General features: G+C 41.3%; 1 protein-coding gene across 3 annotated transcripts; it reads left to right on the top strand.

The window, feature by feature from the left end:
* Positions 1–4: 4 nt before the first annotated feature.
* On the top strand, positions 5–21,660 carry cnot6l (CCR4-NOT transcription complex, subunit 6-like). Of its 3 annotated transcripts, none has more exons than XM_063195281.1 (13): positions 5–523; positions 2,398–2,519; positions 2,900–3,086; positions 3,946–4,031; positions 4,139–4,228; positions 4,353–4,421; positions 4,701–4,858; positions 8,259–8,413; positions 8,685–8,836; positions 10,446–10,673; positions 11,869–12,077; positions 14,589–14,794; positions 19,022–21,660. In XM_063195281.1, the coding sequence occupies exons 2-13, from the start codon at positions 2,408–2,410 to the stop codon at positions 19,056–19,058; spliced, it is 1,689 nt and encodes a 562-aa protein (XP_063051351.1). In that variant the 5' UTR covers positions 5–523; positions 2,398–2,407; the 3' UTR covers positions 19,059–21,660. The 3 variants fall into 3 exon arrangements, with proteins under 3 accessions (XP_063051351.1, XP_063051352.1, XP_063051354.1); XM_063195282.1 differs by having other exon boundaries at positions 19,025–21,660; XM_063195284.1 differs by having other exon boundaries at positions 6–523; positions 14,589–21,660.
* The last annotated feature ends 6,249 nt before the right edge of the window (positions 21,661–27,909 follow it).

The raw sequence follows: 27,909 nt of genomic DNA on the forward strand, positions 1-27,909 counted from the left end.
GTTTGAGACCTCACCTCTCCAACTTTAACAGCTTAAAGGTGTATGCACTTGAAATACGTACTACTTGATAATTCTGCCGAGACACTTATGCAGTTGAAAGTGATGCAAATAACTATTGTTTATGTGTTGTCACTGACAATTTTCCATGTCATGAAATGCTTGAGCTCCCTCTAAAATTGTCCTACAATAGAATTTTCCATTTCACGAAATGTGTGGTGTTTCTATTTGTCAGGTAATGTGAGACATGTTTCTTTCTTTTTCAATGACACAACGATGGAAATCAAGGAAAATGTGAATGTTTGCTTATTTTGAATCGTGGGGATATTTCGGGAAATATTTCCCCTTCTAACTTTTCTTCTTCCCCGAGTAGTGGAGGTGTTGGAAGTCTCGAGCGGAAGCCATGATTGTTGTCCTTCCCTCTCCCTCTCAGGAACGTCTACAGGCTGAACGGAACAACACACTTCTGCCTGCATGTCTTTGACAATATTTCTCACGATTCTCCTCTCCAACCCTCCGAATGCAGGTAATCACAAGTGTCCTAGGTTAACTTTTTCTGTGAGACCACCGACGTGCTTGGATACGCTCGAATATTGGTGAATTTCGCGTAGCTTGTGAGCTAGCTAATTTGTTTACTCCGCCTCCGAGGTTTTTTGGTCAGCTCAGCTCGAAAGAGGGTGTGCTCCGTTGTCTGTCTTCTTGACCAAGGCCTATGTAGACCTATGGGTACATTAGATCATTCACTGTTTATGTTCACTATGCACAAAACGCAGTAATGTATATTGTCTATCACAGAAACGCATGTGTACTAGCGTTTTAGAGCAGGACTTGGACGACTTGAAGTGCCGACATAGGCGCACAAGACTGCCAGTGCCAAACTTCTTTCATGTTTACGCAGGCCTGTGCAACTGTTACTTTTGACAGAAGAGTGACATGTGCTACTCTGGCTGTCTGCAGTTGTATAGTTGCATAGTCATTAAGCAAGAAAAGGTGCCTTGCATTAGATCGTCAGTGCTTGTCATTGTTGTCGTGAACTGTTGATGAACTTATTTCTGTGACATTTGCCCTTACAGCGCTTTTAACGTAGTTGTAAGTTACCTGACAACAGAGTAATTGGTAACATTTGTTTTTCCTCGGAGATAAACATGCAAAGGGGTAAGAACGTTTGCCAACATCCCACCCGTTTGGAAAGTTTGTTTTGGTGTTTCGACATTATTTCGACACTGTCGTCACTGTGCAATACACTCAAGAGCGTTACATAAGTCTGCTTAGTCTGACTCCCTCAATATTTTGCCCGATAAGGGATTGAATAACAAATATGCAAGAGATTTGTCAATCTGGATAAACATGTATGTAAATAATGTTAATCTCTCTAGATTTAGAGACCACCGCAGCCACGTGTTAAATGTGTTCAATGAACATTTGGAAGGGTCACGGCTCTGCCTGTGCTGTTCTGAGGCAGCGATGATGCATGCTTGCTTGCGTGTGCAGCTAACAGCTGCAAGCTAACCATTAGTTCTACCTCCCATTATCGTTGTGCAGTTGAAACCCTGACCTACGTACACTGACCTATGATTTGTCCAAATTGGGGAAAGCATGTGCATGTGCGTGCCAATTATATTGAATGTATTATTATATTATTGTATTTTCCTTATAATATACCGTGTGTGATTGGAACATTCCACCAGATGTTATGCCTCATTTAACTTCAGCCAAAATATGAATGCATCAAGGCTATACCTTTGTGGTAACCTGTTAATTATTGATCTAGTCACAACATCATCGACAACACACACACACACACACACACACACACTCTCTCTCTCTCTCTCTCTCTCTCTCTCTCTCTCTCTCTCTCTCTCTCTCTCTCTCTCTCTCTCTCCTTGTAAGTAAAGAGGCCGGTGTATGTTTCATATATGAATGCATGCTGTTATGCAGTAAGCTTACACACCACATTGCCACCAATTGCTAGTTGCAATTATGGTTGCTGTCTTTCCTTACATGACATCTCGCAGCTCGCAGATTATGCTCTAGTCTGATATGTCAAAAAGTTGCAGTGTTGTCATTTGCACACCTAGTTGCAGATGCCCTTGGTCATTGCCCTCATAGGACCTATGCAAAACCATTTGACCAAATGGGAAAGGTGGCGATGTGGTGATGTAATGTGTGTAGGTCCCAGCTGGTGACAGCCTACCCCTCTTTCCTTGTGAAGAGCTTGAAATGTAGCTCTGTTTTTGTGGTGCCTGCAAGCCTAGTATGATGGACTGTATAGATGTATCTTTTTCTTTTCTTTCTTTATTTTTTTCTTTCCTAGGCTAGGGAGCTATGTGTATTAACGACATGAATTCTGTCATAAAAGCTTTTTAAAAGTCAAAGTCTCTCACCTCTTCCTCCCGTCAGATTAACCGGAATGCCAAAGGAAAAATATGATCCCCCGGATCCAAGGCGATTGTACACCATCATGTCCGCGGAAGAGGCGGCAAATGGGAAGAAGTCGCACTGGGCCGAATTGGAAATATCTGGTTGGTTTAAATATATATATTAAATGGTTTTCCTTGTTGTACTGGCAAGTGCGATGCTTCCATTTCATTCTGTATACTGTATGGTTTAAATTGTACATGTGCACAGTGACAACAAAAGGAACTCTATTCTATTTTGTTTACCAAAGCTTTTCGCTATATTGCAGTAGGCCTACTGTAACTAACACGGCTGTACTTGATTGATCATTAGAATTCCTGCCAATTTCAACATGTCGTTCCGTTGCTCAAACTCGTGCTAATGATCAAAAAAATAAGTTAATGGGAGCTGCTTACTGCATTTCTGTGTGTATTTTCTTGAACTCTTTCATCTGGCATTTGAATATGTGTGAAGGTTTTTTTTTTTTTTTTTACTTGACTTTCAGGAAGGGTGCGCAACCTGAGCAGCTCGCTCTGGAACCTCACCCACCTGACGGCACTGCACATCAACAACAACAACCTGAGTCGCATCCCGCCCGACATCGCCAAGCTCCCCAACCTGGTCTACCTGAACCTGTCGTCCAACAAGCTCCGCAGCCTGCCCGCAGAACTCGGCAACATGGTCTCTCTCAGGTACCGAGACCGGCTGCCGATATGTCACCTTTACGATGTGTCACTGTGTCACCTTTGTGCGTCCATGCCGTGATGCCACATAGATTACGTAGCTGTATATTCGTAGGTTGAAAGCACAGTATGAATCACTTCCAATGCATTTCTTCAATAGAAGCTTTCAAGTAACATTTTCTCTCTCGGGTATCGCATACGACAGGCGATATGGAACGTGTCAACTTGGCGTCACCGCCGTGTTATTGCCAAACAGATAGCCATACAGTTCATAGTTGAAAGCAAACCATGTAGAACTTAAGGATTTCCCCCAGCTTTTCACAGTATAGTTAACGTGTCCTCATACCTCACACCTTGACTAGGTCCCCTGAAAAGAGAAATATTTGGTGTTGCGATTCGACGAATGGAATTTGGAATGGAATTTCCAAAGATATTATCCTTTTTAATGTTATGTTGTGTCTCTGATACGACTAAGCCCACCACCTACCTTGACTATCAACTGTTCAGCGAAAGACAATATATTTCCAAGGCATTATTTTGTCTTCTTCAAAACAAGCATTTAGTCAAAGTAAGAATTCACAATTCAACAGGTTAAAAATGGGCTTCAGTGTACTCTTCAAGGACTGAAAAACTACATTTGCAGTTGTGAATCATGTTTCCTTTCTTTTTGAAGAAAGGAAAGGGGTAATCAGGTGATCTGCATGGAAAGGGGTTTTCTGTGGTCTTTCTTTGCTTTGTCTGTCGTACAGTATGTGTCTTGATTTGTATGAACCTCATTGTGGTTTCAAAATTGTAAATGGAGTTCTTATCATTTGAGGACAACATTTTCACGTTTTTTTGTTTGTTTTTTCTTTTTTCTTTTCCTCAGGGAATTGCTTTTGAACAACAATTGTTTACGAGTTTTGCCTTATGAACTTGGGCGGTTGTTTCGCTTACAAACCCTGGGTCTAAAAGGTGTGTGATACAGCACATTCTGCAAGAGCTTTTGTCTAGACTTCAGTTTTTTTTAAACGAAAAGTGTTGCATTTCGTTGAACTCTGTCTAATTTTGTTTTTTCCAAGGTAACCCATTATCTCAAGACATCCTTAACCTGTATCAGGAGCCCGATGGAACCAGAAAGCTTTTGAACTACATGCTTGACAATCTCGCAGGTGAAGTGTATGTCATGTTTGGCATCCAGGGAAACAGGGAAAAAAAACCAATATATATGATGATGATATGTTGATTCTTTATTTTACTGACATGTAATGTATTTTAAAATATATTTTCACTCAGTTCATCCGGAGCAGCTTCCTCAAAGACCATGGATCACTTTGAAAGAGAGAGATCAAGTTGCTTCCTCAGGTAAGCACATACATTTCCATTGTCTTAATATACTGTAAGTGTTTTGCGTTGCAACATGGACATGTTCTGAATTGGCTGGCTTTATTACTTGCATTACAACAGGTTTTTTTTTTTTAGAATAAATGCAACCTTCAGCCAGCGCCTTCACCTTAGAAATAAATTATTTCTTCTTCTCCTTCTTCTTCTCCTTCTCCTTCTCCTTCTCCTTCTCCTTCTCCTTCTCCTTCTCCTTCTCCTTCTCCTTCTCCTTCTCCTCCTCCTCCTCCTCCTCCTCCTCAGCTGTGTTCACAGTCATGAGCTACAACGTGCTGTGCGACAAGTACGCCACGCGGCAGCTGTACGGCTACTGCCCCTCCTGGGCCCTCAACTGGGAGTACAGGAAGAAAGGCATCATGGAGGAGATCACCCACTGTGATGCGGACATCATCAGTCTACAGGTACAGGCTGTTTAATTCTCTGGAGTCTAAAGGGCGGGTTATGCTTCCTACTTGTGCCACAGAGTGAGCTTGTCGCAGCCATGATGCAGTTAATTTTGGTTTATGCCCTGTTTTGAAGCACGGTCTGCGCGATGTCATTCCACGCTGAAACTGCCTTCAATACAAAGAGTAAACTAGACGTGTCGGTTGTTTTTTAGCATCACAGACTCGACGAGAATGAAAATGAAACATTAAATCTTTATATCACGTGCATGTTTGATCGCACTGGCAGCCACAGTGGTAGTTTGGAACAAAGAAGTGGCTCATTTGTCGAGGACGAAGCGGAATGTTTCCTCGACCTCGGAACCACTGTTCAACTGTCCAAATAACTTCAGCGTCGTAACTTGCAAGCGCATGTGTTGTCTTTGGTTCGTGTAAATAAATCAAACAACAAAGCACGGGCAACTTATTTCATGAAGAGCTCACAGTCCGTAGACCGACCAAAGTTAGAACAAGGAAGTAGCGCTTGTTCTCGACTCGAGGACAGAGCAGGCTGGTCGAGAGGACCAATCAGAGACCTATTTTCGCCCTTTCACGCCGTCGCTCCCTGCGTCGAGACACAATTTTGGGGAGGTGCCCCAGAGTACCTGCGTGATGGGGGGGGGCTTCACTACGTTAACTGCGCGGCTCACTGCATCATGATGCAGTGACGCTGATCTCGAGGCATAAACCACCCTTTAGGCCTCTCAGAGGATTTGAGGTTTTTTGCAACACCTTGACTTTTTTTCAAGTATTTCAACTGACTGTAAACATCTATGCAGAAGTGGCACATATGGTTGTATTCTGAAAAGCCTAACAAAAAAAGGATATGACGGTAAAGTGAATGTAATACAAATAGGTTTTATTTAAATTGATTGTGAACACAACTGTACCAATTATTATAATGAATAATTATTTAAATTGATTGTGAACACAACTGTACAAAAAAAAAAAAATTAGAGGTCTTCAAACAGTGCAAAAAACACAATCTAAATATATGTAGCCAAGACTTTTGAAGATTGAACCTTGTAAACGAAAGTGTTTGCTAAATAAAAGTAAAAAGAGCCTTTATAAATGATGTTGTGTTTCCGTACAAAGTGTGAAAGAGTCAACCCAAAAGTCAAGCCAGTTTCTATGCAAATTGAATACTAATTAGATGGACATGTAACACCTCTGATGGCCCCCACCCCCTGTCACTTTCCATGTGATAATTGTCAGTATAACAGAGTTATAGATGTGTTTTTGGAGAAGTGTCAAATCCCTTCACTGGTGACCGGCTGGACCTCAGGGGGTTAAGGCTCATATCAAGTCAATTCAAGTCGGCTTCATTGCCAATTTCTTAACATGCACTGGTCATACAAAGAATTGAAATTACGCTTCGCTTTGCGTCAGTGTCCTGCATCTCTCTGTTGTAGGGATGCAAACGATTAATCGACTTTAATCGATCAATGTGTTAATCAATTAAAAAACATTAATCGCAATTAATGGACAATTCAACTGACAAGAGACCCAAGTGAAATGGGCATGTGAAGAGGGGTGTGAATAGTGGGAATATTTAACCCATTGGTGCCTAAGGCACTTGCTAAAAAGGGTGCTGAATGCCTGAGCCCTTTTTAAGAAAAGCTGCCCTCAGCCTATAAAAACCTATATTCAGCTTCTGAAGCACACAAAAAATATGCACTAAAATTGCATTTAAATGCTAAGACCCTCATCTTTCATTAGAATGTGTTCATTCATCTCAAACAAACAGAGATTTTTAATAAAGTTGTCTCAAATCTCATGAACGTGAATGTTGCATAATGCAACTCCAGGCGCCAGGGCCAATGTTGCGCAATGCAAAATCAGGCATCAATGGGTTAAATCACCTTTAGATTAAAGAATTGAAATAGAATTAATTTAAATGAGGCATTTTATCTCAATTTTTAATTAAAATTTTTAGATTAAGTAGGTTTTTTTTCGAGAAACATTGAGATTTCGGGGGGGAAACGGCGCTTACCAATTAATCGTGAGTCGATCGATAAGGCTATCAACTAATGATTAATGAATTAATCGATAATTTGCATCTCTCTGTTGTGTGCTATTCCAGGGAAAGGGACATTCTTGCCGAACGTTATCCCTTACTCAAGTCAAGTCAAGTCAAGTCAGCTTTTATTGTCACTTTCTTCATATGCGCAAGTCATACAAGGAAATTAAATTTATGGTAGCCTAATTGTCCCAAGCGATTTTGAAATCAAACTGAACCATTCATGGAAGACTCGCATTGGATAGGGATGGGCTTCAGCAAAGAACACAGCAAGGCACTCAAAAGTAATGGTTAATAGACATAACATAACGTGGGACTTATGATGCGTCCTTTTCAGATTAATTGTGAACATTGGGTGGACTATTTGGCTTTCAACTTTAGACATAGGCTACAGAGTTGGATTCCAGGTCAAAAGCAGCTGTGCTGCTGACGTAATATTAGTAATAGAATGCTTGATGAACCGCTCCATGCTGCGCCGAGATTTCAGAACGTTGACGGTCTAAACTTCTGTACTTCCACGCGTTTCAAACAGGCAGTGTAGGGTACATGTACACAATTATAAAAATAATGGACATGAAAACACATGGTCATTGGAAATTAACTCAACTACACACAGTAGAGCAAAATATAAACAATGCAAGTTATCCTAACTAGCATAATAGGGCCCCTTTAATTAAGTTTTCTCTCTATACCATGCCAGGATATAGACATATACAAGACTGACATTTTACAGACTGACATAAAGTGCAAGACAGGACAGGTAACAGTGATGGACTGGTAACAATAAGTGGTCAATAATAAATACAGTACAAATGAACATTTAACATTTAACATTGAACCTGTAAACAGAAGATAAGATAAACATAAAAAGAATGTAGACATTACAATAATAGAATAATAACAGTGACAGTAACAATAGTAACAGTCTTATGTTCCAGGACTGAGGTAGTGCAGGTAGGTGCACAGTCCCATGGTACAGTACCGTGTGTGTGTGTGTGTGTGTGTGTGTGTGTGTGTGTGTGTGTGTGTGTGTGTGTGTGTGTGTGTGTGTGTGTGTGTGTGTGTGTGTGTGTGTGTGCCTGATTATCATCGATGTTCAAATCTCTTCGAGACTTGGTCTGACTAAGAGCATACCAATTAACATTTCCCAAACGGCGTGACCTGCCTCCCTTGGTTTGCTTATGTTTTTTTTGCTTCCCGACAAAGTGAAAAGAGTTCCTGTGTTTTCGGGAACTCAGAAAGTACTTGCATTGTTCTTGACCTGACTAGTTGCAACACCAAAAGTGTTGCGTCACTAGGAGGCTACGGCCTGGCTAAACCCTTACATATCTACCTGTTAATCTTCATGTCTTCTCACAGGAAGTAGAGACAGAGCAGTACTACGCCCTCTTCCTGGAGACGCTAAAAGATCGTGGGTATGACGGCTACTTCTGTCCAAAGTCTCGTGCCAAACTGGTGTCTGAACAGGAGCGCAAGCACGTGGATGGCTGTGCAGTCTTCTTCAAAACTGAGAAGTGAGTAAAAATTGATCATAAAAACTTTGTGTGCTCCGCTACCATTGAATATGGAAGCTTTTTGTGCATTTTTGCATATTGTACAGCATTTGGCCCCATCTCTCCCTCCCTCCTGAAAAATGGTCTCTTTCAACTGTCCTGTAACTAATAAAGTCTAGAAGACCAAAAAATATCTTTGAAAAAATGTTGTCAAGCCGTGATAGCAGTGTTAAATGCAGTCCCTCAAGCAATCCAGTCATCATCGTCCTCCTTCTTCGTCATATTTCCACAGGTTTTCCCTGGTGCAAAAACACACAGTGGAGTTCAATCAGGTGGCTATGGCCAACTCGGAGGGCTCCGAGGTCATGCTAAACCGCGTGATGACCAAAGACAACATCGGGGTCGCTGTTTTGTTGGAGGTCAAAAAAGAGCTCTTCTCTGCAGGTAAGGGATTTTTGGCACTGAGAATAGCTTTCCGTGGAGTGTTTGTTTTATACATGTGTATGTCTGTCTGTATTTCTATGTCTCTCTACCTGCCTGTCAAAGACGGACAGAAAGAAAGAAGTGGTTTGTTGTAGTACTAGCTTTTTATCAGTAGATGGTAGTATCAGACTTGTAGTACCAGTGGCAGTGGCAGTGATTCTTATGCCTACCTTCAATAAAGAAAAGCAGTGGCACTGTGGGTAGATGTTATTCTCTCAAAACTACAGCCCTATTGATAATGTGTAGACAGTAATTGCCACTAATGATGAATCAATCAAGGGTCCTTTAATGACGCACAGCTAGGCATAGAAATACCAAAGGAATTGTGAGTGATTTGTTGTTGGCCATGCCAGGACCAGAATGGATATCAGTTTGAGAGCAAGTGGTGACAATATACTGATATCTGAATTCTATTTGAAATAGAAAATGTAAATCTTCCTATCGTAAACACAGACTCAACAGTGATTTAGTAAGTATATTTTATTTGTACGCCCTGTATTTCTGCGTTTTACCACTATATCACTGCTGCCCTCCAGGTATGAAGCCTGTGCTGCTGTGTGTAGTTTTTACCCAGATATACCTGAGCAATGTAATTGAATGGAGAAGGGAGCTCACCTCTGTCAAAAAAATGGCTGAATAATGTGAACATTTCGACACACTATATAAGCACACTGGTTGAAATGCTAGTTACGGTATCTACGCAAGTAATATGAACTGAAATTTATGAAATGTATTTTCTCAACTCATATGATATAAGTAGATGCGTAGCCTGACATTTCAAATCAGGTCCTGGTGTAAGGTGTCACTTCATATTCTCCCAGACTTTTGTTAGAGGTGGCCATGTTCTCCATAGATTTGCATTGTCTGAAGAGCACAGAAGATGAAGACTGCACTTGGCACTTGTTTTCTAGTGCTGTCACCAATCACTGTGTCACCTCTGATGTTCCACCTCTACGTTTTGCAGTGTTGCCAGATGGAAAATACTGAATTATAGTACCAACAGCTCAAAATTATCGTTTTGGGGGCTTTTTAGGAGGAAATGATCGTACAAGACTCAAATAGTTGTTTCAAGGCATCGTACAGATGATAAAATTGACAAAATTATGGTACAAAAACAATAATTATCATACATATCATACATTATCATACACAGATGAACAGTGTGCTGGGCAGGGACGACCACCCACTGTCCAGCCTGTTCACTAAGAGTGGCAGGAGCCAAAGGCTCCTCCTCCCCAGGTGCTCCACCGAAAGGTTCAGACGATCTTTTATCCCTGCAGCAATCAGACTTTTTAACAACAGCTGCTGAGGGTTTTATTGGTTTTATGTGTTTTATATGCTGTGGTGACTCTTTGTGTGTTTTGGATGATGGACTGTCTATTGTGTATTGTTTCTTAATGCTTATTTATTGTTAGCTCTTATTTATTATATGGTTGTCTATTGTCTGGAATGTGCTGTGTGGATGGCCAGGTGGCATTCAATTTCCCCTGTGGGGATTAATAAAGTCTCTCTCATCTCTCATCGTACGTCTGGCAACACTGACGTTTTGACCACTGTGTGGTTGCCTCAGGTATGAAACCCGCGCAGGAGAAACAGCTCCTCCTGGTGGCCAACGCCCACATGCACTGGGACCCCGAGTTCTCGGACGTCAAGCTGATCCAGACCATGATGTTCCTGTCGGAGCTGAAGAGCATCGCCGAGCGCGCCTCCTCCTCCTTGGCCTCGGACTCCCCGACCTCCGACCCGGCCTCCATCCCCATCGTCCTCTGTGCCGACCTCAACTCCCTGCCCGACTCTGGTATGACAAAGCCACAGACGGGGGAAATGGCATTTAGCTATTGTGATGCCACATGCTGGAGCAAGCCTACTGCCCAAATTAGCTTCATCTGCCTTTGGTGATAGTTCGTTATCTACTATCTATAATACTTATTACAATATATTTTTCCTTATGTTATGTATGATAGTCTGGTATATAAATAATATTGATTGATTGATTGATTGATGTAGACACCTGAAAGAGTGGAGTTAGACAATGGGCATTCATCATCAGACTGAACTATTGCTGAACTGAATACATATAGTAGTGCACTGCAACTCCAGTCTGTTAAGAGACTATAGACCTGTACTGTATAATCTACTATAGCCAGCGACGGGCAACTTGGATTCACAAGGCAGGTGGATTACAGGTTGCCATCTCTAAATCATGTATCCCAAAGGGGTCTTGCCAGGGGGACATGCTGAATGAAGGAAGCGAAGGACCGCACTCTACCGAATTTTTCTTAGTCCATTTGTCCACAAACGTTTCGGGCAGAGCCCTTCTTCAGTGTGTAATGGCGTTCACCGGTAATGCGGATTGCCTTCTCTTCCTTCCTTCATTTATGGTTTATGTGGGATTCAGCCGCCAGTTAAGAACTGTACTTATCATTAGGCGATAGTGTGAGCACCACTCCAGCTCCACCACTTCTTCAAAGGTCCATGCTGCCATCTCTGATTTCTCACTTTTCAATGGAAAAAAAAGAGCAAAGGTCACACCATGCATACATTTATTTTATTATAACACTTTTATTGTATTATTACACTCTGACTGTGTAATAATAAAAGAAATGTATGCATGGTGCGACCTTTTCTCACTTTTCAATTTTACAACATTTTGGTCAGCACCCTCAAAAAGAAGAAATCCCTGTTGGGTGAAGCCTGCTCCAAACTTAGTGAACTTTCTTGTTTTTTGTTTTTGTTTTTTTAAATTCTGTATTCAATCGGATCACACCGTACTCTCGATTAAAAGGTGCCAAACATAAACAAAAACTGTGAAATACAGTTGAACTGTAGCAAGAAAAACGTCTGCACACTTAAATCCTCTTTGTGTTATTTTTAATCAGCCAAGCTTTTGGTCTACTGACCTTCCTCAGGGAAGAGGATTTTAAGTGTGCACTGCAGTCAGACATTTTTCTCTCTATTGTGTTTTGTGTGAAATAAAATCCTGTGTCTAAAAGGGGTGGTGGAGTACCTGAGTAGCGGCGGCGTGGCAGACAACCACAAGGACTTCAAGGAGCTGCGCTACAGCGAGTGTCTGACCAACTTCAGCTGCAACGGCAAGAGCGGCAAGCAGGACGGCAGCATTACCCACAGCTTCCAGCTGAAGAGCGCCTACGACAGCAACAGCAACCTCATGCCATTCACTAATTACACCTACGACTTCAAGGTACTGTGTACGCATGCACGCACACACTCTCTCACACACACACACACACACTGACACACGGACACAGAGAGCGACAGCAACCTCATGCCATTCACTAATTACACCTACGACTTCAAGGTACTGTGTACGCACGCACGCACGCATACACACACGCACACACACACACACACACAGAGAGCGACAGCAACCTCATGTTTACTAATTACACCTACGACTTCAAGGTACTGTGTACGCATGCACGCACACACTCTCTCACACACACACACACACACACTGACACACGGACACAGAGAGCGACAGCAACCTCATGCCATTCACTAATTACACCTACGACTTCAAGGTACTGTGTACTACAAAGCGGATTCCAAAAAAGTTGGCACACTTTTGTGAATAAAATAAAAATGTTGACATTTTCAAAAAAATCCAATATGTTAATAAGGTAGAGCGATATGTACAGACAAAATATCAGTTGTTAAAGTCAAGCAGAATTATTGTTTTGAAGTAATTATGTGATCATTTAAAATTTGACCCATGCAACAAATCTCAAAAAAGTTGGGACAGGGCCAAAATATGTTCTGATAGTTGGATAACTCTAAATATAACACAAGGAAGAATATTTTAAAAGGAACTATATTGACTGCCAACATGAATACACATATAAAATACCATCACAGAGATGCTATGGCACTTAGCAGCCAATATTTTGAGGGACTTATTACCTATCTATGACACAGAAAGATTGAATGATCAAAATTGCTGGTATATAAGGCCTATTTCCGTAATATAGAGTTCTGTGTAATAATTGCACGAGTTATGAGATCATGACATGCTCATCGTCAATAAGCAAACTATGACACTCCAACAATGTCAGCTCCCGAAAAAATGACCATAAACACACAACACTTGATTAATGCACATGATGCAGACATTAAACAGTGTTGCATGCGGAGAAGCTCATTCTAGATGGACCTAGGAGACATATGAAACTTTCTTATTTTTTTAAAATCATGGAGTCATGCACCCTCCACGTTATATAGAAAATAAATACTTCAGCTTGATTTATGACAGTATGATTTATGACAGTATATATGATGGTAAAGAGGTGCAGAGGTACTTTGTACCTTGGTTATGGTCTTCTTACTCATGTAGAGCATTAAAATGAATGTTGAATGATATACAGACTTTAAACAGGATACATAGCTACCAAGGCATTATATTTTGGAGCACCGCCTTTAGATATTGCCCCATAATCGTGGCAAATTTCAATCTCTACTATGTTCCATCAGTGTGGTTCCATCATAAGAGTAAACGGGTCACAAAATTGTTTTCTTGCAGACAGGATATGCCTCATAATAAGCATAACAAAAAGGTGAACAAGTTGAAGAACACACCTATCAGTTGAGCTGCTGAAATCACGCACATCAAAATATCAAACTTTTGAATAAAATGATGCTATCAGTCAAAGTATTTAACTGTTCAGTCTCATCCCTTGTGTTGTGTTTAGTCTTATCCAATATAAAAAGCATTTTATTGGCCCTGTCCCAACTTTTTTTGGGATTTGTTGCTAGGGTGAAATTTTAAATGACGACATAATTACCTCAAAGCAATAATTCTGTTTGACTTTAACAATTGATATGTTATCTGTACATGATGCTTTTGAAAATGCCAGCATTTTGATTTTATTCACAAAACCAAAGTGTCCCAACTTTAGTGGAATCCGCTTTTTGTGCACGCATGCACGCACACACACACTCTCTCTCTCACACACACACACACACACACCCGTCACAAATTACACCTACAACTTCAATGTACACACGGGGACACACATAAACACACATGCTCCACTACAACTACTACTACTACTACTACTACTACTACTACTAGTACGCACTACATATACATTCACACACTATACCTACGACTTCAAAGTACACACCACCCTTTTTTATTTGGTTTTCCATCTGTTATTTCCTTTCAAGCCCATTTTTAAAATGACTGAACTTGGTGACAGTTATGGTACAGTCATCTTGCCTCAATATGTATTATGTAGTAAATTATGCGCTCGAATGTATTCATAGTGTCCATGGTTTGCTTAGTCAGTAGTAATAATCAGAATCTCTCTCTCTCTCTCTCTCTCTCTCTCTCTCTCTCTCTCTCTCTCTCTCTCTCTCTCTCTCTCTCTCTCTCTCTCTCTCTCTCCTCTCTCTCTCTCTCTCTACCCCACCCCAACTCCCTCTCTTCCTCTCCTCCTCATCCATCCAATCCAATGAGGAACTGCACTTCAGCTTTCTCCTGTAGATGAATGTATTTGTTGATTAATGTATGTATGGCTTGACCCTGGCTAGCCACCATGGAGTGATTTTATAACAACCTTATTGTAAATGTTTATATCTCAAAATATACCTGTCTCTGTCTCTCTCTCTATCTCTCTCTGTCTCTCTCTCTCTGCCTCCCCCCCCCCCCCTCTCTCTCTCTCTGCTGTGTATGATGGTGGTGGCACCGCTGCAGGGTGTGATCGACTACATCTTCTTCACCAAGACCCACATGAGTGTGCTGGGCCTGCTTGGCCCACTGGAGACCCAGTGGATGGTGGACAACAACATCACGGGCTGCCCGCACCCCCACATCCCCTCCGACCACTTCTCCCTCCTGGCCCAGCTGGAGCTGCAGCCCCCCCTGCCCCCCCTCAACGGCCTACACCTGACCGTCCACAGGTAGCAACCGCAGGTCCCCTCCGCACCCCCACTCCGCACCCCCACCCCTAAACCCACCCCACCCCACCCACTTCACTTTACTCAAACACCCCAAGCCCTAGTTCCCTCCCAGTCAACCCTACCTAATAGTCACCCTTACCCTCACTCCCCGCCCAACCCCCCTACACTCAACCAACCATCACTACATTTTGTTGATGCAAAGCCCCCCACTGAACAGTCATAACAATCATAAAACTCAGTCACGCATACTACATACTCTAGGGCGGAGCGAAGTGTTTTTGTCTACTTTGCTACCCCCCTTTTACTTCTTTCAACCTTTGCACAAGATTGTAACTTTTTTTCCATTTGGAAAAGAATAAAAAGTATAATCAAAAGCTTGATACCAAATTAGGGTTGGGATCGCTCACATACCAGACATGTTATTTTTAAGCATAAGAGAATACGAGCTGACAGTCCTTGATATAATTTAAGAATACATGCACATTTGTACACTGTGTTTATACAGTTGTATAAACCCTTGTTATTTCCTTCTAGACTGAAGGACGTGACCAAGCCACTCACTAATAGAAGTCACAGATTGAATGATTTATAATAATAGTAATAATAATATATTTTCAGAATTGTGGCAATCATTGGCATTCAGTCAAAGCCTTTAACCGTTTTACGTATTGTCTCCCCCTTCCCCATCCCCGCTGTTTTCCTGATGAATTTTGCTGTTCACGTCATTTCTTTTCGTTTCTTTTTTTTTTATTAAATTGAATTGGAAAATGTTTTTTTAAGCAGAGGCAACTGCCAAGCCTGTGGAAGTAATGAGTTTCATGACATGTTTGTGATCTCTAACTTGTGGAATGTCCAAAAAAAAAAGAATGACCTCAAAATGTTGGTACTTAACAGTATGATCCCCTGCACTTTTTCTTCTGTGGTTGCCAAGAAGATTAAAACAGGATCCCAACCCTCATGATTAATCCGCTAATTTTGTTTGTCGCTTTCTCTGTTGTTGCTGCATTTTGGAACCTTGTGCTAAGGGTTTTTCTTTTTTTTTCCTGCAAATGCTTGGCTTGTGTTTTTTTTTATTTGCTTGGCACATGTGCTCATTCAAGTCTTACCATCACTAAGGATCTCAAAACATCCCCCGCACCCCCCAAATGACAAGTCTTGCTTAATGGCAAGAACACAGAAAACAGCATTCAGTTTTACCACAAGTAGTATCAGCAAACACCACAAGCAAGACAAGGAAATGGGAAGCTGAAAGTACCCAATAGGTTACAAAGATATATGGCACACTAACTTTCGTTTCCACTGCTGCCCAAAATGCTGACATTTTCCAGATGGCTATAAAACTCGTCTGCAAAGTTATCTGTCCCATCGATAGAAATGTGGACAACTAAGCCCTTCATGATTGTACAGTGTTGTTCATTTACTATGGGGCACAGATCGGCAGCCTCTACTGTAAATGCCTTGGTGATCTTACCCACAATAGAACCAAGCAAATTCATGCCTCCATTTTGTCAGACGTGACATGGCATTAACAACACCTTTTCAAACACTTTATCATGGTATACAGCATTTGTGAAATATATACCGTCCGTAAATATAATGTAAATATAATGTGAAGTGTGGTTTAGGAACACCTATGCTATTATGTAGTATTCGTTTAGGTTAAAAGATTTCATTATTTGTGGCGAATGAGATGCTGTATATAGTATTTTTTGTGATTAAATAATCCAACGTCAGCATTTCTTATAATAGACAAGTTATTTCTCTCACCTAATGTTTGCGATTTAGCCTGACCGACAAATATCTCCTTCAACTGCCAACTGTATTCTATTAACACCTGAAGGGTTTTTTTTTTTTTTTTTTTTAAACAACATGGACTGGCTTTTTATGGTGTGTGCCGTTTAAATAAGCTTTCGCTTTCGTAACCTGCAGTTCAGAGCTGAAGTTTGCAATTGTGGTTACCCACTTTCTAGGTATTTGAAACTTGGGTCCTTTGTTTGAGTAAGCACAACACACCTCTCCTGACATTTAGTCCCCCACTCCCTGTGACTCTCTGGTGCTGTGTTTGTTAAAAACTGTCTAGTCTGTAAAAATTTCATTTAACACTGCACACTTGATACTGTTCTTTTTTTCTCTTTATTTTTTTGAAGCGAACAACGCGCTTTGCCTAGTAGTGCGTCTTCGATAAAGAGAAAAAAAGAACAGTATCCAGTGTGCAGTGTTTAATGCACTTTTTACATTGATCAAGTTTTCCTGCCTTACACCTGCACCTGGACAACTGAAAGGTTGTGCACAAGGACCTCTATGTACTTTGACAGTCTAGTCTGTATTAAGGATGAATAGATTTGCACACATCATCCCCACCCCCCCAATCTTCTAGCCCCCCCCGGTTGCATAACTTATAACTTGTTGACGTCAAAGATTAGTTTAGTTGACTTGTTTGACGCTGGAAAATCCAAACTCAAAGCCCACGGTACTATAGCAGCCACATTACTCAAACACTGTGGATCCTTTGCTCGATGAGAAGATCTCTGTTCCGTTTTCCATTCTCTGCAAAGCATGTCCATTCTGTAGCGGAAAGTGTGAATCCTCAAACACTCTCCTCAAACACGCAGTCTCTCCTCGCGGCTCCCGCCTACGTATTTATTGACGTGACTGCAGGAGCCTTATGTGGTGCCCTTTCTTACCACCCCCCCACCCGCAACTTGAAAGTCTCCAGAGCAGACGCAAATCTTAAAGGTCACAAGAGTCAGCTCAGGCGCAGAACTATATGGCAAGATAGCATGCATGATTTGCATTCATAACGGGCTAACCGCAGGACTCAAACTCGCAGAGGAAAAGTTTAATTTTGTACTCTGAATAGCCCCCTCTCCATTAAGTAGAGTGGGGACGTGGTTCTTCCCTCACCAAACCTTTCACTGCCCTTTCCACTCCCATCTGCTCCAAGATCAATCTATGTGTATTATGTCCGATTTATATTTGCTTGTGGCATATAGCGTTGTGCGTGGCCCAGTGAAGGAGTGCCATTGTGTTTGTGATTAAATTAATTCCTAACTTGCACCTGGACTGCTTGTGAAACCTGATGTGTGGCATAGCTCTCATTAGCATGCATGCACGCCATCAGAACATAGAGTATAACCAAGTCAATCAGAGGCTAACTGGAATGAGAAAGTAAATGTCTTGCATCCCAGTGATCATTAGTCAAAAGCCAAGGCCATCATAGTCAAAAGTAGTTTGGTTTAGTGAGAGACAAAACATCTTCAACCCAAAAAAGTAGACGAGATGCCTACAACTTCAGAAAAGTAAGGCATCCTCCGTGCTCCGGTGCTTCACTCTCTGGTGGTGTGTCACGGGAAAGAACTAAGCTCAAACAAGGAAGAAGAGTCACCAGAGCATCTCAGATGTTGGTGTTGAAACGTTCAGCTCTAAATCAAAGCACATGTCTTCATCAGTCAAAAACGACAGCTTTTTGACTCTGAAATAGCTTCTTGACTCTGATGAAGACGTATTGACGTCAATATGTTAATTTGGGCACTGCTTTACACAAGATGAGATGCTCCGGTGACTCTCCTTTCTACTGTTTAGTACTTAAGTCTTTTGACTGAAAGTCTTGCTATTTGTTCTGAAGACGGCTGCTTGGATCAATTGGTTGAATGAATTGACTGGAACAAGTACATTGTGGACTTATTACTTCCTGAACTCAGCATGTCCACCTCTGAGTAGGACAGAAGTTGTGCATCTTAGCCTAACAGCATGTGAGTGTGAGATTGTACATGAAGTAGCTGAATTAGTCAATGAGTCATTAGTCAGTGTGCATCGTGGGAAGTGTGCTCTGGAAAATATAAAGCACCATATTCATAACCTTGAATCAGATGTGCCTCAGGTTGGCTTGGCTGCACCTTGTGTACTTAATGGCATAATTATATAATCAACGATGAAATTAAACCTTACCCAAACTATTGAATCGCCATCGTGTCCACTAACCTTTTGAAATCTGACCTAGAGGTGTAACACCTCACAGACATGAAACAGCATGTGCACTTTTTGTACCGATGTGTTCAGTAGCTTTTTGGCATACATGGAGACCATTTAGTCGTTCGTGACAAACGCCCTCACCCCAGCCCACCCCCCATACCTGTGTACTTGTGGGTCTGGCTGGGTGAAGGGTGTTTTGCCTGCCTGCCTTGTGTCCAGACTTGTGCCCAGTAGTTTGTACTGTCTTCTCAACAGCAGTGCTGCCACTGACTCTCAGAAGCTCAAAGACTAGGCCGCCAAATCCAGAAGCCAGCCAGCCAGCCAAACTCCAGCAGAGCCGAGAGCCCAGCCTGGGTCAGCCTAGCCCAGCCCAACCCAGTCCGGCCCAGTCCGGGCCAGCCCTACACCCACCCCCACTCCCCCATGTGCCCTCTTCCTCTCCTCTCCTCTCCTCTCCTCTCCTCTCCTCTCCTCTCCTCTCCTCTCTTCACCTCTCCTCTCCTCTCCTCTCCTCTCCTCTCCTCTCCTCTCTTCACCTCTCCCACCCAGTACCAGCAGCGAGCGGTCTGTCGGTTCGTGGCCTCCTTTACTTGGAGCCAGCCAGCCCGCCAGGCCGACAAGATGCTCCACTGCCAGCTGCATCCTCCCATGGGGTCACATTGCAATTCAGATGTCCATCTTAAAGTCACCACTATCCACCATCACCATCATTATCACCATCATGGCCTTCCTTCCTATCATGACCTCTGCTGCCAATAGATTCCACAGATCCCCCCACAAAGCAAACGCCAGCTTTTATGTTCTCTTACCTGATGGGCTCCCCTTGTACCCTCTCTCTCTCTCTCCTTACTGTACCCCCCTTCTTCCCATATGCAAGTTTGTCATTGCCCCTCTAGCTTCACCAATGGACATGAGTCTTCACGCTGACTGGAGAAGTACGTGGAACATTGTCCTTAATTTCTCCAGAGAGCGCAATCTCTTCTTGTTTTTTGTTTCGTTTTATTGCTTGTCTTTTTAAAAATCCCCAACGTCAGTGGTGGACATTTTCCAAGATCAGCTCATGGTGGCCGCTTATCAAATGGAGACGCAATAAAGTGTTTCAGGCTTCATCCCAGCTGTTGGCCTGACGAAGGACACATAGTTTTGCTCGTATTGTCTTTTTTCGTTTTGTTTTTCCGATGTTTTATTTTTATGAACTCCAGAGTCGGTGGACTTAAAAGATCACAGTTTATTTTTGTACCTTTTCCATGTGGATCTGGTTGGGGTTTAAAAAAAAAAAAAGACAGCTACCTATGGCATCAACATCACCACATGTGCTCCACTCTCCTCACTGTGTACTGGTTAATCATGTTGGCAAGCTAGTGCCTCCAACAGGCAAACATGGGACACTGCAACCGAAGTCAGTTTCAAACTTTTTCTGCCTTTTGTTTTTTCCAACATTTGACAAAGGACTTTGTGCACACAAACACACACTAATAATAATAATAACAAGTAAGCAAGCAGAAATTATAAATATTTGACTGTTGATCTGAAGCACAGCTTTCATCACCAAAAGCTTATGAAGTAGCCTAATCGGTGTGTGTTTGTCTCTGTTGTCTCCTCAGCTCAGTGCAATAACTGGTGTAGGAATCTGTGGAAGTCTTTGTCTTTCCAACAATGAAAAGGTACACTACAAGGTGCTATATGGAAGACAAGATGCAGTACAGCAAAGTATCATAAAATCGCTCTGATATGTTGACAGGATTTTAGAAGAAAAAAAAAGTTGAATTAAAATAATGGTTTCGCTGGCAATGATGTTTCAACCAACATACAACGTTGTTGTCTCTCCTCCTGAAAAAGGTGGACAACGCTTTATAGTGTTTTGGTGAAATGAATTTGATCACCAAATCACCAGTGCATGGATCACCAATCATTTCATGTAGCACCTTTTAGCCTACAACGAGATAACGTGAGTCAGTGTTTTATACACAGTGATTTGCTGATTCCTGTTGCCGTGGCCACACTAGCTCTTGGCCACAGACCCACTGGCCCAGTCCCTGGCACACTATGGTGCTGAGCTGAATTATTGACAAGAGCCAATGGGCCCGCACACCAGCTACCAGCCACCAGCTTCAGACCTTAAGCTTTTACCTGGGCCCTTTTTTTCTTTTTAAACAAAGTGTGGACTACTGCATGTCCTGCAATTTATTAGTTTTGATTCAGCTACTTTCAATTCAACCTAATTGACAAAAAAAATATCAGAATCCACAGACGATTTTTTTGTTTGTTTGATGCCAACGTAGAGTGTTGAGTTGAAAGAAGAAGAACAGAACATGGTAATCAAAACTAATAAAATGTTGTAAGTGCAGTGCACAGTGTCAGATTTTGTCGAAGCCAGTGTTATTGAGGCTTTCGCACCCTGAACACTAACCCTGTCCTTTTCACTGTCAGTGTGAACCCATATGTGCAGGATCCTGATGAAAGCACTGGGTAACACTTAAGAATAGGTTTGACATGTTAGCCAGTGATGCATGCCTAAATATCTACGTGTGTAAGTCACTTATAAGACATGAATTAAGCAAAATCAATATTTTGTAAGTGTGAGTTATTCACACATTTCTTGTTCATTGTCAATAAGGACTTTGTTGTTGATATAATCATAATGAGGACCTAGGAGGCCTTTGCATTTGCTTAACACATGTCTTATAACTCACTTATAAAAACAGTAGTAAGGCATGTTTGAGTGGCTAACATATGAACCCTTTTCTTAAGTGTTAGCAGGTGCTGGGGTTTTATACACTGCTCACGAATGTTGTTTTGAATGATCAAAGCTATGGATGACACTGCAAGGACAATGTGGCTCTCTGTCCCCCTGTCATAAAGGCAATAAAATTGTCTTTGTTTAAGGAAAAAAACGTGCTCTGTTGTGTGCTTCCTTTTTTCCCTTGCAGCTTATTTCATAGTCAACTGTCATTCATTTAGGATATCCACTGACGGTATGATGCTTGGATATTGTAAAGATCAGTCACTCACTCCACTTGTATGATAGCTTTGTGGAAAAAAAAAACTTATCTGGATGTTCTGGTGTCTCGGATTGTCCGGAAAATAAATAAATAAATGAAATAATTTGAAATGAAGGTAAAGTCCTACCACCTAAAAAGGAAGAGTTAAGTAAAAAACATTCGAATACAAGTGACTTCACTGAGTAGGCCTAACTCATCACTTTACTTTTTTACTTATACAGTAGGTACTTTTTTCATACCCCTGCACCACAGATATGGTACGTGTTCGACATGTTCCTTTTGAGTCTTTACTGAGTTCAATGTGGGAGCAAGTTTGCACACTAAATCAAGACACTGAGGTCAATCACAAGGAGTTTATTTTTTATTTTTCTTAGAGCAGAGTACAGCAGACTGTTACGTAGTAGGCCTACACAGACGTTTCTATTCGGGTTTCTGCCATCATCAGTGCTCTCTTTGCTCGCCTGTCTTCACTGAGTGACCATAAGCCCTCCGTGTCCCATCGTGGAGGTCTGTGCTGCTCTTCCGCCCCTGTAGCCTCGGCACAGTGTGTCACATGTCACCTCAACCCAGTCACCTGCCTGCTGAGTGAGGACAGTGGACAATGGCTACGTGTACATGAGACATTTAATTCGGAATTAACTCCATTGTATTCTGAATAAAGCTTAATCCCGCCTTTAAAATGTCATGTAAACACCTCTTAATTCCGAATTAAAGTAAAGATCAAAGTAAACTCGAGGGAACTTTTTTTTTTCAAACATTTCTTTATTTAAGTGTTTTAGTTTTTAACACAAACTCAACAGAACTGTTTAATTCTGAATTATTAATTAAGAATTTAAAAACATGTAAACATTGTGAATGTCGTAACTTGGCATATCCCTGGACTGCAAGCAACAAGTTCATTGGGTTCAAAGCCTGATTCCCAGGGGGAAATTAAGGTGTTAAGTAGTTTACATAAATAAATACACATAATGCCCACATGGACTTGAACATTCCAAGACACATATAACACAGGTAATAGTCAGGGAGGGAAAAAATAAAGACCACAGAAAAATAAAAAGGCAAGTGTGTAGAAACATAATCTGTGAGTTGGGGTTGACAAATGTGCAAAAAACATAGTCTGTGAGTTGAGGTAGACAAAATGAACATGACCAGAAATTAGTGTTGACAGATACATCTATTATATAGTACTGTGGTGTAGAAGTTAGAGATAAGCCATAAATAGTAGTGATTCAAACAGAGAGAAGCTGCCTTTGTGTGAAAGAGTGCTGATGTGTGTTTATGTCAACAGTTTTGTCTTTTTTTGAAAGCAGACGTGTTGTTTTTAAAGACAACAACATTGTTTCGTTGAAAGAATTTTCTCGCCTCGCACATGGCAAAGTAACCTTTTAGTTCAATACTGTCTCAAATCATTAACGAATGTGTTCTCCATTATATAACCAGAGCTCTAAATTAAGCCTTTTCAAGACCAGCCAAAATGGCATGTAGATATTAATCTCAATAGCAAAACACTCACTAATGGGTCAAAATCGATAGTAATTTGTAACTGATATTTCAGCAGCATTTGGCCAGTTGGCTGGGTTTTATTTAGGGCCATGATTATATAGCTAAGTAGGCTAGCCCCACCCCGCCAGTGCACAAAAGTATGTTTGCCTGCGAGTGGGTCTAGCCTCGGACAATATCTCAATGCCCTGCATCTGGCTGACCAAATCACAGCGCAGGAGAATCGTTTTGATTTGTTTTGAATCTTTGGATGCAAAGCGGACAGGGTTTTGAGGGAGTGACGACAAAGCGTTGGCCAATAGGCACAGATACAGTTTGAAAAACAATGGGTTGTTTTTCCATCAACAATCTTCAGATGTGTCATTCATCGGGGCCAGATTAAATTACACATTTAATGTCACATTTAGGCTAGTTTATCAGGCTACTGTTATAAGTAGGCTTGTCTTTCTTGACTTCCCTCCAAAAGCTGCACCTGCACTTTTCTCACGACTGTGAGGGCTGTGGAGGTTGGTTGATTGATTGATTGATTTATTTATTTATTAACTTTGTGGTCTGAGCTTGCAATGCATTCACACTCCTACACATGGCAGTATAGCTGGAGCAGCTAGACTTGTCGTCTATGCATGTTTCACATTTCACCCACTGATGACAGCTGTCGAATACAACCTGAAGAAATACGTTTCAGATGTGTGAGGTTCCAGCCGTGGCCTAATGGTTAGGGAGGTGGTCTGAAGACCAGAGGGTTGCAGGTTTAAATCCCACCCTTGTAGGAGGAGAGAAGTGCCGCACACTCACATGTTAAATAAACAGTTTTTAAATCCCACCCTTACCTCTCCCCACACCTCCATCCATGGCCTAGTGCCCTTGATCCAGGCATCCAACTCCATACTGCTCCAGGGACTGTAACCAGCCAAAACCCTGGAGAGAAATAACTTCATTGCTTTGGATAAAAGCATCAGCTAAGTGGAGCATAAAGTAACGTAATGTAATGTACTGAGCCTGTACTGAGTCTTCTGTGGTCAGCGAGAGCATAAAGTAACGTAATGTAATGTACTGAGCCTGTCTTCTGTGGTCAGCGAGAGTGACGACAACAATGCACAAAGAAGCAATGCACCTCACAAAATGAAACTGATCTCCTGGGTAAAATAACTTGTTTGAAATTCAGTATGACAGATTTAGGACTAGTGTAAGTAAGACTAGTGTCTTATGTGTTTATAATAAACAGGGTGTGATTTATAGGGTGGGATGGGTGGGATTGCCCCCTTCTCGTTTTAATAAAGGATTTTAATCGGTTTAATGTGAATATGAAACACATCCCAACTTCTGTTTTTTTTTCTGCAAATGGCACTCTGACATTAAACAACAATCAAGTAACGAACAAGATGACCTACAGAATTTCAAGTCTTGTCATGTCAAGAGTTAGACATGATACAATAAATACTAGATGTGTTTGGTATCATTGTGATTTTATTACCATTACCAATGTTGCAAAAGTACTAGATGCAATAGAACAGTGATATCAAACTCAGACCCGGGGGCCAAATCTGGCTTGCGGAGTCATGCACTTGGCTCGCGAGATCATTTCAAATGTGTATTACAGTTGGCCCACCTACACCATTAATGCATAGCCTGACAGGACTTTAAATGTGGGGCATCACAGGAATATCAGTGGACCACAGTCATATGCTACAGAATATGTGGAGGAACATTTTAACTACCATATGATGAGGAAGAGTGTGTGTGAAATTTAAGTATGAGTAATATTAAGTGCATGCATGCCGCACAATTTAGTCCATTTTTAAAAAATAAAGTTTGGCCCGTTCTGCAACTTCATTCCAGATGATGATTTGGCCCTCTGTCAATATGAGTTTGACAATAGGGGAATCTAACAATTTTCATCCGTCAGTAGTTTTCAGTGCTATTGACCACTTTAGAAAATTGTGCAACTTCCCTGAAATGGACTGCATTTACCCTAGTGCTGTTGTGTGTCCAAAACACTGATCAGCACATTTGAAAATAGAAATGGCCAGACAACACAAGTACTCGGTTAGGGCCCTATTCCAGAAAAAGAGAACTGTTGGGGTAATCAGGTCTGCAAGACTCTTTCGGGGAATCCTGAACAGAAAGGTAAAGGTTCCACAATCTTCAGAGGGCAAGATACTGCACACTCTTCTCCATCATGCAGAATTTTTTATTACACAAACAAACTACAGAAAACAAATAGAAATATTAAAGGGAAAAACAATTAGCTGAAATTGTGTTAACTGTGAACGAGCTTGTCACAGTTTGTCTGTTTTGTTTATAGCTCTTATTCAGTGAAGACTGTCTGGAGACTGGCCATTGTCCTCATGGAATTTAAGTCACAACCTTGAATGCGTTGTCTTGCAACTGTTTTGCTAATCCTAATGTTACTGACATGCTTGTCCAAATGCTGTGGATTTTCAGCAAATAAATTTGATTGGTCAGCTCACAAAATAAATGCTTTGAAGTGCAGGAACACCTGTGCTGACGTGAACAGTGATTTCTTAAAACCAGGAGTGTGTGTACTCAACCAAGGGCTATTCGGAGAAGTCAGTGTAGTTATTTCATCTGTTAAAAAAGGTGGTTATTGGCCCATGTTAGTACAGTATGTGTGATTTCCCTTCTTGCCATTGTGTGGCACTTACAGTATAAAGCAGTGGTGTCCTTCCCGTAAGCTGCCCTGGTGACATGCAAATGTTCCAAATCATCACAGTCAGTTTCACAAAAAAAAAGGTGTCTACGCTTGCTTGAATACAGTATTCAAACATATGAGTCAGAGGATGCCAACATCCGTGGCATCAGCACTCCACAAGCTGGCATAATTTGTCTTCAAACCTACCACAGCTGGCAAACTAAATCACATGCAACTGAGAGTTTGAGGTTAGGCCTATACCTTCTATAGATGTTTGACGTTCCCCTTTGTGTTGATACTGATAGGGATGACAACAGAACTAAAAAGTTCTAAAATGCTGGACATCACTTTATTTGATACGGTTTACATAAGAGTGTCATGTAGCCGTCCTAAGAAGGACATGGCATGACACATATCAGGAATATTAATGATACACATGATATGTCATTCAGGTTTTGGAATGTAAACATGTTGTTTCTCTGTCATGACATTCCAAAAAACAAATTACACATTATTATTTGTTACCACCACACGTGCTTGACACCATCTTAAACAAACAAAAATATATCTTAGTGTCATCAGACCACAGAACATGGTTCCAGCCATCCATTTCCTCCGTGTGTTAAAGAGGAAATATAAACAAATTTGCTTTAGATGCAGTCAAGCATGGTGGTGAAGCTGTGAACATGAAGCTGAAGTTGACCAAAAGAAACATGCATGTCAACATGTACTGTGAGTACTGAAACAGATCATGATCCATTCTATCACAGTAAATGTTGTGGTGTTAATTCGACACTTAAAGAGTTCATATGAGTCCAAATTATGTCAAATCAACTCTCTAAGTGTTAAATGAGCACTGCAGAATTTACTGTGTATGGAATTCAATCATTTTGATATACTGTAGGAGCGTACTCGCTTTTGAGACATTAATAGCTGTATTTTAAACCATTTTGATTGAACAATACATTGAAGTGCTACTGTATTCTACCTGCACTAAACACATACACACACACACACACACACACACACACACACACACACACACACACACACACACACACACACACACACACACACACACACACACACACACACACACACACACACACACACACACACTGCTGCTGGTGTACTTGACAAACCTTTTTAATATTTATTTTTCTTCAAAATGCTACTATTACCATGTGTAGAACGCTATAAAGGACTTTTTTAGGAAAAGCACAAAAAGCACAACAATACCTCTTAATGTATGTCCTCTACAAGTCTTCTGTTGTCCAGTCTTGCACTTTAAATGTCTGTATGAGCACTGTCTATGTCCATACTGTCTTAAGTCCATGTATAAGTACTGTCTATGTCTATACTGTCTATGTCCTTACCTAGATTAGTCTATGTCTGTATGGGAAAGCAAGAAATGTAATTTCAAATTCTTTGTATGACCAGTGCATGTAAAGAAATTGACAATAAAACCTACTTGACTTGACTTGACTTGACTTGATAAACTGTACACTGGATACTTTTTCATTGTGTCAAAGTGAAATTTCCTTTGCGTATGTTGTCCCATGAATCACACAATAACTGGAATAAAAAAGAGTGGCATTTTCTTTCTTGTGGCATGCATTGTCTTATTGGCAGTCCTGCCTACATGACCATGTTTTTTTCGCTTGACATTGGCATAGTGCAACAATTAAAAGCCTATGATTACTGAATTCAGAATTGGTTCACTTTTCATGTTGTTTCAGCATTACAGTCAAATTTGAAAAATATCTTGAGCATTTTTTTGGCCTTTATGAAGGAGTCAATGAACAGTTTTACCACACAGAAACACATCAAGGCAGCTGGTAACCCCTCGGGACAATAAATGATACTCTACTCTTGTGGGCAGTCATGGGTAAGCGGCTAGGGCGTCAGAGTCAGACTTGTAGCCCAAAGGTTGCCGGTTCTACACCATCCTCCTCCATGACTGAAGTACCCTGAGCATGGTACCGTCC

Source organism: Engraulis encrasicolus, chromosome 3 (genome assembly GCF_034702125.1).
Source record: "Engraulis encrasicolus isolate BLACKSEA-1 chromosome 3, IST_EnEncr_1.0, whole genome shotgun sequence".
NCBI classification, from domain to species: Eukaryota; Metazoa; Chordata; class Actinopteri; order Clupeiformes; family Engraulidae; genus Engraulis; species Engraulis encrasicolus.